General features: G+C 44.9%; 1 protein-coding gene across 4 annotated transcripts; it reads left to right on the top strand.

Annotated features, from left to right (window-relative positions):
- The first annotated feature begins 1,030 nt into the window (after positions 1 to 1,030).
- LOC121574136 (RILP-like protein 1) lies at positions 1,031 to 19,462 on the top strand. 4 transcript variants are annotated; one of them, XM_045222553.1, is made up of 10 exons: positions 1,031 to 1,624; positions 5,575 to 5,722; positions 8,098 to 8,216; positions 8,579 to 8,677; positions 8,767 to 8,913; positions 11,047 to 11,208; positions 15,363 to 15,517; positions 15,704 to 15,811; positions 16,148 to 16,235; positions 17,547 to 17,635. In XM_045222553.1, exons 1-10 carry the CDS (start codon positions 1,337 to 1,339, stop codon positions 17,550 to 17,552), a joined length of 1,320 nt encoding a protein of 439 aa, XP_045078488.1. In that variant the 5' UTR covers positions 1,031 to 1,336; the 3' UTR covers positions 17,553 to 17,635. The 4 variants fall into 4 exon arrangements, with proteins under 4 accessions (XP_045078488.1, XP_045078487.1, XP_041742687.1 ...); XM_045222552.1 differs by lacking the exon at positions 16,148 to 16,235 and having other exon boundaries at positions 17,547 to 19,462; XM_041886753.2 differs by lacking the exons at positions 11,047 to 11,208; positions 16,148 to 16,235 and having other exon boundaries at positions 15,366 to 15,517; positions 17,547 to 19,462.
- Positions 19,463 to 19,511: the final 49 nt, after the last annotated feature.

Genomic DNA, 19,511 nt, shown 5'->3' with positions numbered 1-19,511 from the left:
TTCAGTTATGAACTAATATCACATTTAGTGCTGTGTTTTATCCTCACAAACTGATATTTGGCCAGATAAACTCAACTAACCCTCAATGGTAACATTCAAACTGGAAAAGCCCATTGCATGTATTCTATTGTGTCCAGGTATTTCTGTCTTTCCACTTACCAGTATGTTGTTTTAAGGTCTAGTGAATCAGTCATGAGGCCAGGAAACTCAAACAGACCTGAGACTTATTGTAGCTGAGCTGGCTGCTTTGAGCTGAATGAGGTAACAGTTTATTCCACTGTATCATCATGTAAAGCTCCTGTTTAGTTTCACATCCCTACAGCCATGTCATAACCCCTCCCATTGCACCTTGCTTTGTTTGTTTCTCTCTCCTCCTCTTCCTCCTCCCCATCTTCTCCCTCCTCCTCCTCCTCCTCCTCCTCCCCCTCTTCCCCCTCCTCCTCCTCCCCTCCTCCTCTTCCTCTTCCTCCTCCTCCCCCTCCTCCTCCTCCTCCTCCTCCTCCTGCAGTGCAGGGTGGATTTCCACAGTCAATGTTATCCTTTCTATAATAAACACAATCCAGGCATTACACTGATCTGATTTCTAATATTGTGGGATTAATTATGATGCCTATGTCTAATCCTTCTCCCCTCATTAATTCTGATCATAGGGTGGCAGGTAGCCTAGTGGCTAAGAGTGTTGTGTCAGTAACCAGAAGTCGCTGGTTCGAGTCCCTGAACCGACTAGGTGGAAAAACTACAGATTTGCCCTTGAGCAAGGCACTTAACCCTAATTGCTCCTGTAAATCACTCTGGATAAGAGCTGCCTTCTACTAAAATATAACTGGAGGCTCTTCAAGTACCATCGAAAACGTGTACTCAATCTGTCACAACAACTGAATATTTTTTTGCCATTTGTGGGATATAATACACCACTCAGACTGAGATGTCATGTTCTGTTATTTTTTCCAAGTTCACCCTAGCAGCGACCTCATGCGACTGATATTCCTGACATGCGCATTACAAACCGCAATCTGACCACAGAATCGGGAAGGAACGACAGCACAGGCAGGACCACAATGGAACGGCGCCGGGTGATTTGATCAAATTTATCAAAAATCCCTGACAAGATGTCCGACAGGAGTAGAAAAACGCAATCGATACGCATTTAAGGACTTATTGAAGTGGATCAGATACACACAGAACGAGCCGAACGACGAAAAGTCAATAGTTTTTGCTAGGGGAGGAAGTTTATTGTGGCGAAGGAAATATAATTGCCCGGGTAGGCAGGGTGGGACTGCGGAAAGCGGCCAGAGCGGGGGACAGTCAGAATACAAACTCACCCACCCAGCCAGCCATGGAGGAGTTCGGGTCAGCGTTGGAAAAGAATGTTGCCGATTTAACGGTTATGGACGTGTATGATATAGCCGCGGTAGTGGGCCAGGAGTTTGAGCGGATCATTGATCAGTATGGTTGCGAGGCTCTGTCCAGGCTCATGCCCAAAGTGGTGCGGGTGCTGGAGATCGTGGAGGTGATGGTCAGTAGGAACAGCATCAGCCCGGAGACAGATGAGCTGAGGCTGGAGCTGGATAAACTACGGCTGGAGAGGATGGACCGCCTGGAGAAAGAGAAGAAACACAAGAAGGTCACAATTATCTTATACATGATGAGATAAATAATAGTCCTGAGATGAATAATAGGCATAGTTGTTACCAAACATAGCCTAATTGATAACAGTAGGCCTAATGATAGGCATAATAGCCTAATCAATTATGGTGAAGATATGTCAATACTGGTAACAAAAAATAGAAAAGAAAGAAAGAGAATAAATAGAAAAAAACAGAAAGAGAAGAAAACTAATTTGCCATCATGAAAATAATGCAATGACATTATTATAACAATAACTTTGAAAAGTGTACTAGGCATTTTGAATAGTTGGCCAATACTATATATCATTATCATTGAAAATCTAACCACTGATATACCCCCTCAAAAATAGGAATCTGACATTAATGACACTTGATTGTGAATAGGCTACATAGTTACAATTAACTTCTTGTATTGCTATGTGTGGGCTATTATGTCACAGAAATCAATTAGGATGTGTTGGATATAGAAACATTATAGAATTATTGAGTTGGGGCAATAGCCAAGGTAGTCTATCAGGAAAAAATGATGTTACTGAATATATGGTGTCACAACATTTACATTTACATTTACGTCATTTAGCAGACGCTCTTATCCAGAGCGACTTACAAATTGGGCCATTCACCTTATAGCCAGTGGGATAACCACTTTACAATATATATATATTTTTTTGGGGGGGTGGGGTAAGGGGGGGTAGAAGGATTACTTTATCCTATCCCAGGTATTCCTTAAAGAGGTGGGGTTTCAAGTGTCGCCGGAAGGTGGTAAGTGACTCCGCTGTCCTGGCGTCGTGAGGGAGCTTGTTCCACCATTGGGGTGCCAGAGCAGCGAACAGTTTTGACTGGGCTGAGCGGGAACTGTGCTTCCGCAGAGGTAGGGGGGCCAGCAGGCCAGATGTGGATGAACGCAATGCCCTCGTTTGGGTGTAGGGACTGATCAGAGCCTGAAGGTACGGAGGTGCCGTTCCCCTCACAGCTCCGTAGGCAAGCACCATGGTCTTGTAACAGATGCGAGCTTCAACTGGAAGCCAGTGGAGTGTGCGGAGGAGCGGGGTGACGTGAGAGAACTTGGGAAGGTTGAACACCAGACGGGCTGCGTCATTCTGGATGAGTTGTAGGGGTTTAATGGCACAGGCAGGGAGCCCAGCCAACAGCGAGTTGCAGTAATCCAGACGGGAGATGACAAGTGCCTGGATTAGGACCTGTGCCGCTTCCTGTGTAAGGCAGGGTCGTACTCTCTGAATGTTGTAGAGCATGAACCTACAGGATCGGGTCACCGCCTTGATGTTAGCGGAGAACGACAAGGTGTTGTCCAGGGTCACGCCAAGGCTCTTCGCACTCTGGGAGGAGGACACAACGGAGTTGTCAACCGTGATGGCGAGATCATGGAACGGGCAGTCCTTCCCCGGGAGGAAGAGCAGCTCCGTCTTGCCGAGGTTCAGCTTGAGGTGGTGATCCGTCATCCACACTGATATGTCTGCCAGACATGCAGAGATGCGATTCGCCACCTGGTTATCAGAAGGGGGAAAGGAGAAGATTAGTTGTGTATCGTCTGCGTAGCAATGATAGGAGAGGCCATGTGAGGATATGACAGAGCCAAGTGACTTGGTGTATAGCGAGAATAGGAGCCCTGGGGGACACCAGTGATAAAGCAAAGCAGTGTGATAAAAACAACAGCACAGAGTTACATATGGGGTAAAACAAAACATAAAGTCAAAAATAAAACATAAAATATATATACAGTGTGTGCAAATGTAGCAAGTTATGGAGGTAAGGCAATAAATAGGCCATAGTGCAAAATAATTACAATTAGTATTAACACTGGAATGATAGATGTGCAAATAGAGATACTGGGGTGCAAATGAGCAAAATAAATAACAAAATGGGGATGAGGTAGTTAATTTCAGATGGGCTGTGTACAGGTGCAGTGATCGGTAAGGTGCTAGTGAGTGACATAAAACAAGATAAATACTGCTGATGCAAAACCAAGTTTTGAAATTGCACCTAGTGTATTCTACTATTCTAACGCTCATCAGTAAGTTGAGACTCCGACTGAGTTACAAAAATATATATATATTTGTATATTTTTTTAGAACATTACAGAGGTCTGGACCTCAGCGTCCTCATATGTAGCTACGGCCCTGAGGGTAAGTGCAGTAAAATAAAATTGTCACTGCTGGTCTCGTGACACTGAATGGTTGGAGTTAAACCGTCCTGTCATTTGTTGACTGAAATGTGTCTCATGCCTCAAATAAAGTGTGTCAACAACATACATTTCTCTTAGGCACCGAGAGCCATCGATATTATTATGGACCCTGGAAATGCTTAGGGCTATTGTGTTTAAACTTAAAATTCAAATAAATGTTTTGGAAATGTTCAGTAGAACGTTAAGTAGGCCACAGAAAGTAGGCTATATGCAAACAACAAGTAAAGCAGGAAAGGCAGAGCATAGAACAGAAGAATAGAACAGGCATTCCCATTCAAGTCAATAATGGCATAATGAGTGGACTGGCAGCCATTGCAATTGTACCCATAGAAGCAAAGCAGGAAGTAAAAGCAGGAAGTAAAAGCATGACGTGTACTCATCAATATGTGCTGTGACTTACTGAACTGACATTACAAAAAATACATTCCATTGCATGAGCCACAACAGTTAACATCATTTATCCAGAGCGACTTACAGTTAGTGAGTGCATACATTTTTATTTTTCATACTGGCCCCCTGTGGGAATCGAACCCACAACCCTGGCGTTGCAAACGCCATGCTCTACATCCCTGCTGGCCATTCCCTCCCCTACCCTGGGCCAATTGTGCGCCGCCCCATGGGTCTCCCGGTCGCGGCCGGCTACAACAGAGCCTGGATTTGAACCAGGATCTCTAGTGGCACAGCTAGCACTGCCTTAGACCACTGCACCACTCAGGAGACAGGGTTACCCTTGAATGAGTAGGTGTATCCAAACCTTTGACTGGTACTGTATATCTGTATGTAGTCACAGAAATACATTCTCTAAAGACATGTTCACACCATAACCACCATACAACCTTGACACAACCACCATCCAAAATAATCCTTGATTTAAAATAAATCTGTAAATGAGGGAATTATTTTTGTCAAACACAGAAAAGTTTGTAGTAGGTCCTATGATTGAGTGTAGTCTGGCCCAGGGGTGTGAAGGTGAACGTCAAGGAACTGGAGTGACGAACTACCCTTACTGTCTCTGCCTGGTGAGGTTATATCCAGCCTGGTTGGCCCTGGCCAATTGTGCGCCGCCCCATGGGTCTCCCGGTCACGGCCGGCTACGACAGAGCCTGGATTCGAACCAGGATCTCTAGTGGCACAGCTAGCACTGCGATGCAGTGCCTTAGACCACTGTGCCACTCGGGAGATATGAATTAACGGGAGATTTGAATTAACATTCTACGTTAACATGGAAATGATTACATCACAATACCAGGCAGCCATTGCGAGTGTACTCATGAGTTTGACAGTCAAATTGCCAGGGTTAGAGGTTCCAAGCCCGTTCTATTCATTCTATTTCTATGATATATAAGTCCCACTATCATTAAAAGCTCAGGAGGATGCAATCATTTATTGACAGACAGGAAAAAGCAATTTTAAAAGTTCAGGGTTAAAACAAAACGGAGTCCTTTTGTATAGCCTACCAATGCACAAGTTGTACTTTAAAACTGTAACAAACCATGGCTCAGTGGTATGTCGGTGGCCAAGTCCTAATATTAGCCCAAGTGGCTTCTTTTCCTTGTGTCCTTTAAGACCATTGACCAGAGATAATTTAATTTGTTAAAACAATATGGAGGAAACTCCACCCAGGTCAAGCAAGATGGTGGAAGCTCCACCTTTTAAGCATGTGTTTGTGTGAGGCTGTGAGCAGACGTGTGCTTGGAGGATGTATGGAGTGTGTGTTCGTTAACTCTGTGTGTGTATATGTAGGAGTTGGAGCTGGTAGAGGATGTATGGAGAGGTGAGGCCCAGGACCTGTTGTCTCAGATCTCTCAGCTTCAGGAGGAGAACAAGACTCTCCTCACTAACATGTCCATCAAAGATCCCATGAGTGAAGAGGACCTACAGAGGCACCAAGGTACTAAACCCTGAACCCCTCACTCTACACCCTAGACTCTAAACCCACACATGCACACTGCAAGGCATTTTTAACTCAAATACTTCTAGTAAGTTGAACTCAAAGTCAATGAAAGTAATTATTACTTAAAATGTTTATGTGGTACTGATTTAAAACTAAATGAGAAGTCATATCAACTCCATTTAAGTTATGATAACAAATACACTTTTTAAAAAATGTCTGTGTTTTTGCATGTACATTGAGTGATTGATTGATTAATCTTATGCTACACAAAGATAAATAACGTACATTTTTCTAAACTAATCCAATAATTTAGTTACGTTTTTTGCACCCGTTACTGAAATGATTGTTCCAGTTTAAATGGCTTAGGTAGTCTGCTCACACATTTAAACTATTGGATATCCTAACTCCAGCTGGACTCCAATAGGAATTACACATCACTTTGCAAGCCAGCATAATGTGACTTGCAGGTAGGGTTGCAAAATTCTGGTACATTTTCCAGGTTTTCCAGAAATCCCAGTTGGATTATTCCTGGAAATCCTTCATGGGATTTTTTGAAAATCTGGGAATTTCAAGAAAGTTCCCGGAATTTTCTAGGCCTGATGTGGCCTGTAAACCATGAGTTTCAGGCCACTGTATTAGGGTAAAGCTAGGCCTCAAAAGAACGCCTTGTGAGATATGTAATGTATTGTTATAAAGAGTTTAATTATAATGATAACATTCGCCTAGGAACTCACTTGGTGAAGGCCACAGGACTGAAAATGAACTAATTGAAAAACCATGGCTCTGTCACTAACAAATACAGTCATCGGTGGTAACTCTACAATTCAATCAAAAAGGCAAGACACACTGGGAAATTATATTGGAGGCGTGGCTTAGTGGAGGCGTTACTCCACATTTTTAAGCTGATACAACTCAAATCTGGACCCCCTACAGGGTCACAGTGACTCCATCAGTTTGAGTAATGACATACAAAATCACATATTCAAATATACAGTATATTAAATGCAACAGGTTTCCTCAAAAGTTTTTAGTAATGGGGCACATTGGGGTTTACAGTGCACACACAATAACAATATTGAAAGAATGTGGATTACACATACATACTGTACATACACCGAGTGTACAAAACATTAGGAACACCTTCCTAATATTCAGTTTCACCCCCTTTTGCCCTCAGAACAGCCTCAATTTGTCGGGGCATGGATTCTACAAGGTGTCGAAAGCGTTCCACGGGATGCTGGCCCATGCTGACTCCAAAACTTCCCACTGTTGTGTCAAGTTGGCTGGATGTCCTTTGGGTGGTGGACCATTCATGATACACACGGGAAACTGTTGAGCGTGAAAAACCCAGCAGCGTTGCAGTTCTTGACACACTCAAACCGGTGCGCCTGACACCTACTACCATACCCCATTCAAAGGCACTTAAATATTTTGTCTTGCCCATTCACCCTCTGAATGGCACACATACACAATCCGTCTCAATTGTCTCAAGGCTTAAAAATCCTTCTTTAACCTATCTCCTCCCCTTCATCAACACTGATTGAAGTGAGTTTAACAGGTGACATCAATAAGGGATCATAGCTGTCACCTGGATTCACCTGGTCAGTCTATGTCATGGAAAGAGTAGGTGTTCCTAATGTTTCGTACACTCAGTGTACACTCTGTCGCTCTCTCTCTCACACACACACACATACATACACACACACACACACACACACACACACACACACACAAAGGAGGCCTTCTTTGTGTTTGAGGCTGAGCCAGGCTCATCACTGCATGAATGGCTCTGTCGTGATGTCACAGAGGGGATACAGTCCCCCTGACGCACACACACAAACACACACACACACACACACACAAGAGGACGAGCACAGAGACAGACCACCCTCAGTGTTCCGTACACCTGCTAGACACACACACACACATTACATAATCATGCTTCACGCACACGTAAGTCCCCACAAAGTCCCCTCAGTCCCCTCTCCACCTGCTCAGTGAGTCCTGACTGAGGTTTAAAAGTCTCGCTTCCTCCATCGCTTATATTCAGGGCTGTGTGTCAGCTAAGGGTACGCTGTATCTGTGTCAGAGATATCAAGTGTGTGTGCTTGTGTGCCTGTTTGCTATTTTAAACCTAGTCGGGCTCACAGACAGGAACTCCGCTGCTGTGCTTATAATCACTTGATTTATTCTCCCATGCAGTTCAACATGTGTAAACATAATACACACAGAGTATTCATGTTGTTCTAACTTGGCTCCTTTCTCCTGTGTCTTGGCTGCCAGGTATTTATATTGTTCATCCATACTTACCCCTCTCTGCTCTGCATCTCAGGTTGCCAGATCTGTACATGTTTCCTTTGTTGCGTTGCCAGGTATGTCGGAGCGGGAGCGTCAGGTGATGAAGAAGCTGAAGGAGGTAGTGGACAAGCAGAGAGACGAGATCCGAGCCAAAGACCGCGAGCTCACGCTCAAGAATGAGGATGTTGAGGCAGTAAGGACGGCAGAATGGGTGCTTGCTTGGGGTAGAAGTTTTCCCTCCCTATGCACGGGCCTAAGATCAGCTAACCCTTCCCCAATTCTAACCTTAGCCGTTAGGAGGGAGAACAAAAAGCTGACCTTAAGCCGGTGTCTAGGGGGTCAGGGGTCAGGGGTCATGGACTCCTTGTAGGGTGTGGGGAGTCTGTTTTGATTTGATGAATCAATGAACTCTCTTCTCTCTCTCTTTCTCTGTTTCCCTCTCTATTACGTCCTATACTTGTTCTCTCTCTGTGACCCACTCTCTGTTCTGCCTGTCCCCTAATTCTCTCTCCCACTCTACCACTCTACCTCCACCCCATCCATCTCTCTCTCTAGCTCCAGCAGCAGCAGTCTCGTCTGATGAAGATAAACCATGACCTGCGCCATAAGATCTCTGTGGTGGAAGCTCAGGGGAAAGCTCTCATCGAGCAGAAGGTTTGAAGCCTTAGGATGTGTAATACATATTTTATTACCCACAGTATTTGCAAAACAAAAGAGTTGTATTATTATATTTGTATGTTAAGGTGGAACTGGAGGCGGGAGCTCAAGCACGGGTACAGGAAATGGGAGCACTCCGGCAGGAAGTGACACGTTTAAGGGAGCGACTGCAAGGAGACATGCCCCGTCAGGGTCCACAGGAGCCTCCTCCCCAGCCTCCGTCCCCTGCACAGGTAATAACAACACCTGCTCAGGTTGCACGTACCCAGCCAGGCACAGCTACACAGTAAACACTCACAGTTATTACAGGCAGACATTCTCCCAGAAGCCCCAGGTGCTACATTATAACCCTGGCAGCCTCTGGCAGAGTCACACACAGAGAGGTATTCTCTTTTCTTTCCACATCTATGAGAGAATCTTTGCAGTTTGTTTATAGCAGTCTGACTCACAGCCTGTAGAGCCTGGCTGTAGCTAGTGAGTCAGGGAGGCTGGAGTCTCTGCCTCATCGGAAAACATGACCTAGCTATCATATGAGGGGTGGGAGGTGGAGGGAGGAGGCCAGGACAGAAATAGCCTTCCTCTCTACCCCTCCACAGTCAGCCAACCAGCCAACCAAAAGGCCAACCAGAGAGATATAAAAAAAGACAGAATGGCATCCAGACAAGTCAGGACAGCTAAAAGTGACCTGACAATGACCTGTATAGTAACTTGTACACCAAACTGGTTCACTGGTAGCCAAATTAAACTCAGATTTTTCACAGACTTCATACAGCAAGTGTAACAAATACACTGAGTGTACAAAACATTATGAACACCTGCCCTTTCAATGACATAGACTGACCAGGTGAATCCAGGTGACAGCTATGATCCCTTATTGATGTCACCTGTTAAACTCACTTCAATCAGTGTAGATGAAGGGGAGGAGACAGGTTAAAGAAGGATTTTTAAGCCTTGAGACAATTGAGACATGGATTATGTACAGTCGTGGTCAAAAGTTTTGAGAATGACACAAGTATTGGTCTTCACAAAGTTTGCTGCTTCAGTGTTTTTAGATATTTTTGTCAGATGTTACTATGGTATACTGAAGTATAATTACAAGCATTCCATTAAGTGTCAAAAGCTTTTATTGACAATTACATTAAGTTTATGCAAAGAGTCAATATTTGCAGTGTTGACCCTTCTTTTTCAAGACCTCTGCAATCTGCACTGGCATGCTGTCAATTAACTTCTGGGCCACATCCTGAATGATGGCAGCCCATTCTTGCATTATCAATGCTTGGAGTTTGTCAGAATTTGTGGGGTTTGTCCACCTGCCTCTTGAGGATTGACCACAAGTTCTCAATGGGATTAAGGTCTGGGGAGTTTCCTGGCCATGGACCCAAAATGTCGATGTTTTGTTCCCCGAGCCACTTAGTTACCACTTTTGCCTTATGGCAAGGTGCTCCATCATGCTGGAAAAGGCATTGTTCGTCACCAAACTGTTCTTGGATGGTTGGGAGAAGTTGCTCTCGGAGGATGTGTTGGTACCATTCTTTATTCATGGCTGTGTTCTTAGGCAAAATTGTGAGTGAGCCCACTCCCTTGGCTGAGAAGCAACCCCACACATGAATGGTCTCAGGATGCTTTACTGTTGCCATGACACAGGACTGATGGTAGCGCTCACCTTGTCTACTCAGGACAAGCTTTTTTCCGCATGCCCCAAACAATCGGAAAGGGGATTCATCAGAGAAAATGACTTTACCCCAGTCCTCAGCAGTCCAATCCCTGTACCTTTTGCAGAATATCAGTCTGTCCCTGATGTTTTTCCTGGAGAGAAGTGGCTTCCTCGCTGCCCTTCTTGACACCAGGCCATCCTCCAAAAGTATTCTGATGCACTCACACCTGCCTGCTGCCATTCCTGAGCAAGCTCTGCACTGGTGGTGCCCCGATCCCACAGCTGAATCAACTTTAGGAGACGGTCCTGGCGCTTGCTGGACTTTCTTGGGCGCCCTGAAGCCTTCTTCACAACAATTCAACCTCTCTCCTTGAAGTTCTTGATGATCCGATAAATGGTTGATTTAGGTGCAATCTTACTAGCAGCAATATCTTTGCCCTTTTTGTGCAAAGCAATGATGACGGCACGTGTTTCCTTGCAGGTAACCATGGTTAACAACTCAATATTAGGAAGGTGTTCTTAATGTGTTATACACTCAGTGTATATCACGCACAATACTCTGCAACACGATTTATGTTGTCACTTTTCTTTTACAATGTCTGTAAGAATTTTCTAGAGAGATTTGATCTCAGTGAGACTAACCTGCATAAAAAAGGTACAATAACCACCCCCTCCCCCTCCCCTCCCCTCCCCTCCCCTCCCCTCCCCCCAGCCTGGTATCCCCTCCTCAGAGGCGGGGGTTCAAGGTGTAGGCTGGCCCGAACCAGACAGACACTATCCCCCAGAGCTGCGGTTGGGGCGTTACGATCCCGCCTCACGCCTCCTGTCCCTGGATGCTGATGAGGATGTAGAGGAAGAGGCTGTGTTGCTATGGGTAACACTGTAGTGCTAGCTAGCTAGCCGCCTCAGAATGGTGTGTTTGTCGTGACCTCTAACCTTTGCACCGCCACCGCCCCCCTAAACAGTGTTCTATACAGTGCATTTGGAAAGTATTCAGACCTCATTGACTTTTTCCACATTTTGTTACGTTACAGCCTTATTTTAAAATTGATTAAATCGTTTTTCCCCTCATCAATCTACACACAATACCCCATAATGACAAAGCAAAAACAGGTTTGTAGACATTTTTGCAAATGTATTAAAAATAAAAAACTGAAATAAGTATTCAGACCCTTTACTCTTTACTCTGTACTTTGTTGAAGCACCTTTGGCAGCGATTACAGCCTCAAGTCTTCTTGGGTATGACGCTACAAGCTTGGCACACCTGTATTTAGTTTCTCCCATCCTTCTCTGCAGAACCTCTCAAGCTCTGTCAGGTTGGATGGGGAGCGTCGCTGCACAGCTATTTTCAGGTCTCTCCAGGGATGTTAGATCGTGTTAAAGTCTTGGCTCTGGCTGGGCCCCTCAAGGACATTCAGAGACTTGTCCCGAGACTTGGTTTCATCAGACCAGAGAATCTTGTTACTCATGGTCTGAGAGTCTTTAGGTGCCTTTTGGCAAACTCCAAGCGGGCTGTCATGTGCCTTTTACTGAGGAGTGACTTCCATCTGGCCACTCTACCATAAAGGCCTTATTGGTGGAGTGCTGCAGAGATGGTTGTCCTTCTGGAAGGATCTCCCATCTCCACAGAAGAACTCTGGAGCTCTGTCAGAGTGATCATCGGGTTCTTGGTCATCTCCCTGACCAAGGCCCTTCTTCCCTGATTGCTCAGTTTGGCTGGGCGGCCAGCTCTATGAAGTCTTGGTGGTTCCAAACTTCTTCCATTTAAGAATGATGGAGGCTACTGTGTTCTTGGGGACCTTCAATGCTGCAGAAATTTGTTGGTACCCTTCCCCAGATCTGTGCCTCGACACAATCCTGTCTCGGAGCTCTACGGACAATTCCTTCGACCTCATGGCTTGGTTTTTTCTCTGACATGCACTGTCAACTGTGGGACCTTATATAGACAGGTGTGTGCCTTTCCAAATCATGTCCAATCAATTGAATTTACCACAGGTGGACTCCAATCAAGTTGTAGAAACTTCTCAAGGATGATCAATGGAAACAGGATGCACCTGAGCTCAATATCGAGTCTCATAGCAAAGGGTCTGAATACTTATGCAAATAAGGGATTTCAGTTTTTTATTTGTAATACATTTGCAAAAATCTCTAAAAACCTGTTTTCGCTTTGTCATTATGGGGTATTGTGTGTAGATGGCTGAGGATTATTATTTTTTTTAATCCATTTTAGAATAAGGCTGAATAAGGTAACTAAATGTGGAAAAAGTCAAGGGGTCTGAATACTTTCCGAATGCACTGTAGCTGTTGGTATAGCTAGAGAACAGCGTGCTTCCCGGTTGACCTGTATGCCTGTGGGATTCTGAAGTTTGATTGCATTTCAAGGACTGTGTTTTTTATTCAGCAAACCTTGGTAGTTCAGCATGTGAGTCAGTGAACCCTTTTCCCTAACTAAACTTTCCCACATAAGTGTGTGTTTGAGAGTAAGAGGAAGAGTGAGGTATTGTGTATGGATACAGTATGTGTTGGAGTGTGCGTATGCTTACATTACAGTCAGTGTGTGTGTCGGGGTGTGTTATATACAGTGGGGAGAACAAGTATTTGATACACTGCCGATTTTGCAGGTTTTCCTACTTACAAAGCATGTAGAGGTCTGTAATTTTTATCATAGGTACACTTCAACTGTGAGAGACTGAATCTAAAACAAAAATCCAGAAAATCACATTGTATGATTTTTAAGTAATTAATTTGCATTTTACTGCATGACATAAGTATTTGATCACCTACCAACCAGTAAGAATTCCGGCTCTCACAGACCTGTTAGTTTTTCTTTAAGAAGCCCTCCTGTTCTCCACTCATTACCTGTATTAACTGCACCTGTTTGAACTCGTTACCTGTATAAAAGACACCTGTCCACACACTCAATCAAACAGACTCCAACCTCTCCACAATGGCCAAGACCAGAGAGCTGTGTAAGGACATCAGGGATAAAATTGTAGACCTGCACAAGGCTGGGATGGGCTACAGGACAATAGGCAAGCAGCTTGGTGCGAAGGCAACAACTGTTGGCGCAATTATTAGAAAATGGAAGAAGTTCAAGATGACGGTCAATCACCCTTGGTCTGGGGCTCCATGCAAGATCTCACCTCGTGGGGCATCAATGATCATGAGGAAGGTGAGGGATCAGCCCAGAACTACACGGCAGGACCTGGTCAATGACCTGAAGAGAGCTGGGACCACAGTCTCAAAGAAAACCATTAGTAACACACTACGCCGTCATGGATTAAAATCCTGCAGTGCACGCAAGGTCCCCCTGCTCAAGCCAGCGCATGTCCAGGCCCGTCTGAAGTTTGCCAATTACCATCTGGATGATCCAGAGGAGGAATTGGAGAAGGTCATGTGGTCTGATGAGACAAAAATAGAGCTTTTTGGTCTAAACTCCACTCGCCGTGTTTGGAGGAAGAAGAAGGATGAGTACAACCCCAAGAACACCATCCCAACCGTGAAGCATGGAGGTGGAAACATCATTCTTTGGGGATGCTTTTCTGCAAAGGGGACAGGACGACTGCACCGTATTGAGGGGAGGATGGATGGGGCCATGTATCGCGAGATCTTGGCCAACAACCTCCTTCCCTCAGTAAGAGCATTGAAGATGGGTCGTGGCTGGGTCTTCCAGCATGACAACGACCCGAAACACACAGCCAGGGCAACTAAGGAGTGGCTCCGTAAGAAGCATCTCAAGGTCCTGGAGTGGCCTAGCCAGTCTCCAGACCTGAACCCAATAGAAAATCTTTGGAGGGAGCTGAAAGTCCGTATTGCCCAGTGACAGCCCCGAAACCTGAAGGATCTGGAGAAGGTCTGTATGGAGGAGTGGGCCAAAATCCCTGCTGCAGTGTGTGCAGACCTGGTCAAGACCTACAGGAAACGTATGATCTCTGTAATTGCAAACAAAGGTTTCTTTACCAAATATTAAGTTCTGCTTTTCTGATGTATCAAATACTTATGTCATGCAATAAAATGCAAATTAATTACTTAAAAATCATACAATGTGATTTTCTGGATTTTTGTTTTAGATTCCGTCTCTCACAGTTGAAGTGTACCTATGATAAAAATTACAGACCTCTACATGCTTTGTAAGTAGGAAAACCTGCAAAATCGGCAGTGTATCAAATACTTGTTCTCCCCACTGTACATGCACAGTGTGTATGTGGGAGTGTTTGTGTGCTCCTGCCTGCAGTTCTACTACCCCCGTGTGAACACCCTAAATGTTGATTTTAATGGCACAGAGCATGTGTGAATTAAGTGTCCCTCTGCCAACTATGTCAGACTGTGTGTGTGTGTGTCTGTGTGTGTGTGTGTGTGTGTGTGTGCTTGCGTGTGCATGAGTGTGAGTGAGTGTGAGAACTGAGTCAGACTGTACCACTGCAGCTGTCACCTCTAAACATAGACTGCTCTGACACCCCTGTAACAGCACGTGGGCTAGTCCAGTCCCTTGCCTTTCATCTGCAATAGCATATGTAGTTTCTACCAACAGAACTCTAAAGAAATTAGAACATTAGTTTAGCCAGTCATGATAATATCATGACTTGTTCATGCCTCTTTTTTTCACGCTTCATTTGCTACAGAGTGACTTGCTAAAAGACTGTTTGCTGCATGACTGACCTCTGTTGGTTGCATGCAGTGAGTTAGTCTGAAGTCTCAGTATCTGAGGTAAGGAAGGAAGGAAGGAAGGAAGGAAGGAAGGAAGGAAGGAAGGAAGGAAGGAAGGAAGGAAGGAAGGAAGGAGAGAGAGAAGAGAAGGGTGCATTTCCTTAGTATTGAAACAGGGCCTCGGGTCTGACCTACAGTTCTCTTTCTGTGCCACCAGGAGGCGATGTGTGATGAGGACACACCTGCTCTGTTCCAACATTTTAGGTATCCCTCCTTGCCTTCCTGCCTATCCTCTATTCCTTCCTTACCTTTCCTTCCTTCTTCCTCCCCTCCTCCCTTCCTTCCTTAGTCCCATTGTGTAATGTGGCTATCCCCCACTAGGAGGCTCTATGTGATGAGGAGGTGGACGGCCTGGACCAGAAGGATCCCAACAGGCCCCGGTTCACACTGCAGGAGCTGAGAGACGTTCTACATGAGAGGAACGAGCTCAAGGCCAAAGTGTTCATGCTGCAGGAGGAGGTCGCCTACTACAAAAGGCAGCAATCTTGATTTTTTACCATACACAGAACATGTTAAGAAAAACATAAACAATCAGATGAGATTAACACAGTTTGTCAGGTTTAATTTAAGAAGTTAAAAGTTAACAATATTGAAGTTAACAATATTGACAATGCTGATGATGATGATGGTAGTGGAGCGATGACTGTTCTTCCTCTCTCCAGTGAAGAGGCGGAGGACGAGACCGGCCCTCCCACTCCTTCCCCTTCCCCCGAACAACTGAGGGCACGGCCCCGACACAACGCACAGCCTGAGTCAGGAATCAAACGCCTGTAGGTACCACACACACAGATACACTGGATTCCTTTAGTATATAGCATTTATGATGTGTATGTGCATTTATCTCCTGGTCAACTAAATGGGTACGTGTGGTTTAGAGTAACCATCTGGCGACAACACCAGTAACATGGCTACATCTCACAGCAGAAGGAAATACAGGAAATGGCCTTTGGTTGATTTAGTCCATCTCTTCCTTCTCCCTCTTTCTCTCTCTCTGCTTGTCTGTGCCTCTCTGTGAATGTGTGTGTGTGTGTACTTGCTTGTGCGGGTATATGCGTGTGTGTATTTATACCTGTGTGTTTGTGTGTGTGTGTATCTCTGTGTGACAGGATCTTCACAGCCATAATGCCGATGGTGGCGGCTGGGTTGATTCCAGATGACCCCACTTTACTGCCAATCAGACGTCTCATGTCCCTTGTACGACCCCAGTCATTGGTTGGCCTCTGTGTCACTCACTGTCTTAGCTAACACCCAATGCATGTATTTGTGTGGCCAGGAGTTTTTTCTTATCTTGTGATCTGACCAGTAAAAACTCTGGGCCCTGTTTATGAAAACCCTGGACCTGCATGGACCCTCCCACCCCATATAGATGTTTGTATTCTGATTGGCTGATTGTGGGGATATCTAAATCACTGTCCAGTGGGAAGATGGTAGATTATTAGAATCAGCCAATCAGAATAGGATGTTTATTCACTCCCGTTTCCGATTCACTAACAGATTTATATTTATATTATATAACTTTTGCTTTTGCTCTGCTCCTGTTGCTTTGTGCTCTAACCCTGATGCACTTTCAGTCTCATCTCATAACTCACTAGGTAGAAACCACAGGAGGTTGGTGGCACCTTAATTGGGGAGGACGGGCTTGTGGTAATGGCTGGAGCGGAATTAGTGGAATGGTAGCAAAAACATCAAACACATGGTTTCCATGTGTTTGATGCCATTCCATTGTCTCCATTCCAGCCATTATTATGAGCCGTCCTCCCCTCAGCAGCCTCCACTGGTAGAAATGCATCTCAGTTCTCTGTATTTTAACAGTTATAACCAGGACTGGAGAACATAAGGGAACAATGATGCTTGGTAGTGAAGTCTCTCTTTTTTGTCTCTCTCCTCTCTTCCTCGTGTCTTCCTCGTGTCTTCCTCGTCTCTTCCTCCTCTCTTCCTTGTGTCTTCCTCGTGTCTTCCTCGTGTCTTCCTTGTGTCTTCCTTGTGTCTTCCTCCTCTCTTCCTTGTCTCTTCCTTGTGTCTTCCTCCTCTCTTCTTCGTGTCTTCCTCCTCTCTTCCTCGTGTCTTCCTCCTCTCTTCCTCGTGTCTGCCTCCACTCTTCCTCGTGTCTTCCTCCTCTCTTCCTCGTGTCTTCCTTGTCTTCCTCCTCTCTTCCTTGTCTCTTCCTCGTGTATTCCTCCTCTCTTCCTTGTGTCTTCCTCCTCTCTTCCTTGTGTCTTCCTCCTCTCTTCCTCCTATCTTCCTCGTTTCTTCCTCCTCTATTCCTCCTCTTTCTCGTGTCTTCCTCCACTCTTCCTCCTCTCTTCCTCGTGTCTTCCTCTTCTCTTCCTCGTGTCTTCCTCCTCTCTTCCTTGTATCTTCCTCCTCTCTTCCTCGTCTTTCTCATGTCTTCCTCCTCTCTTCCTCGTGTCTTCCTCATGTCTTCCTCCTCTCTTCCTCGTGTCTTCCTCGTGTCTTCCTCCTCTCTTCCTCCTCTCTTCCTCCTCTCTTCCTCCTCTCTCTCAGGTTTAGCTTCTTCTCTCGTGACAAGAGGCGGAACTCCCAGCGGAATGCCCAGTTTGATGACAGCTTCAGCTCGTGGGCGGGGAATGATGAGGTGTACACGGAACAGGCCCAGGAGGCTTTGCAGCACATGTAGTGATTGGACAGCGTTTGATGATGTCACTCAGAACTCTCTCCCTGTAACGTTACAATGCACTTAAAGGCATCGTAACGGTCAGCTTACTGCACAGTACACACACCTACAGCTGAGCACAGCCATCCACCTACTGAGATACATACTGACACTGAAATACCATCAGCTCTAAGTAACAGAGTCATTCAGAGTCATTCACCCAGCATCTAGAGAAGTTTAACCTAACCACCCTGGATTTGGCAGTAAACTCCTTGCCTTGCCTTGGGACTGTGCTTAGTGCGCCTGCTGCAGTATAATGGGATTTTATTAAATTTTTGCTTCTAAGTGACAGGACTCACAGAGGGTTGATGGTGAAGAGGAGCAGATTCAGTTTGACTACTAAAAAACTAAAAAACTCTAAAACCTCTCTAAAGCCTTTCTTTATCCCAAGGTGAAAGCCACCAGAATTGACGGATGCACAGAGCGGTTCCCTTCGTGTTAGAACTGGCAGGGATACACTAGGCGTGAGAGAGAGACAGAGTCAGGCTTGGTAGGTTTGTGGAAAGAGGTGACAGGAGAGAGAGATAGAGGAACCTCATGAGACACTCCAGATAGAGAATAATGGTACACAGAAGAGGAAAGAGGGTTACGTCCAGTAAAGAAACCTTGAAGACAAGTGGGCATGTTTTTTTGACATGATTCAAAAAATGGTGTCAGTTCCGAATACGGACCCAGATGTAGTAGGCTCTGATCCATCGTTTTACTCCCTTGACCCTGAGCTAGACCAGTCATGACCTCGGAGGCAGCTAGGGGGCGCTATGGCTAGGACACCCTCACCAGCACTGGCTAAAAAGTCTGTGAACAGATGTGGTGGCTTTTTTTTAACAGATTGACCTTGCACATAAATTAATATTGAGGTGTTGAGGTGGGATTGCCCAATTTAAAGAAAATGCTATGGTTTTATATTTTGCCAGTGGTGAATGAAGCACAGAAGGTTGTAGTTTTACGATGTCTTATGGAAAGACTATTTTTGTTTTCAAATTATTTAACTAGATTTTTGTTTTCAGGCTTTTTATGGTGCCTTCAGCCAAGTGGTGTACATATGAAGCAAGAGAGCCAAAGATGTGCAAGTTTGGCAAACTGTGTTTGGTATATACATGTACAATTTGAATGGGCGCCATTTTGGAACCAAATGTGACAAGACAAACTAAAAACACTCCATTGAGAATGCAAATGTGAATGTTGTGGAATATTTGGTTTAAACATGGATGACAGTTTGCCAAACTCTGTGCTGTGGCTGCAAGATGGTTTGTGAGAAGTAAAATGGCTAGTGTGGACGAGGGAGGTTCTTGATACTGAGGAGTAGTCCTGATTTCAGCAGTCAGACAGACATAATGCTTCAGCCTCACTATGCTAAGAGATCATTGATACTATTACTACGACTGGAGAACTGTTCAATAATTAATTTGATGATGCAAGAGACTTAATCAAGGTGCAAAACTAGGGCAAAGCTTATCGTGACAAAAGGGATTGATAGTCGAAACAAGTTATATCTTGTCGTCTAGTGGCAACACCTACAACATAATTTACACTAAGGGAAATAATACAGTATCTATCCGAACAAGGGCAGTTGTGTCATTATATGCAAGACATCCCTCTTTTGCAACAAACTTTATGGACCCGCTTCACACCAGGTAGATTTATATTGGAAGGATTTTAAATATGATAAATGTCTCAGTTTTCATACAGCTTGTTGCCTTTTATTCAGATATGCCTACTCAATAAATGTGGTGATCCCCAGAATGTTTCATGCATTATGTCAACTTTCTTCAAACACATCTTGTCAAAAACAGACT

This window comes from Coregonus clupeaformis, chromosome 9 (assembly GCF_020615455.1).
Source record: "Coregonus clupeaformis isolate EN_2021a chromosome 9, ASM2061545v1, whole genome shotgun sequence".
NCBI classification, from domain to species: domain Eukaryota; kingdom Metazoa; phylum Chordata; class Actinopteri; order Salmoniformes; family Salmonidae; genus Coregonus; species Coregonus clupeaformis.
This window is presented reverse-complemented; position numbering and strand designations above follow the sequence as displayed.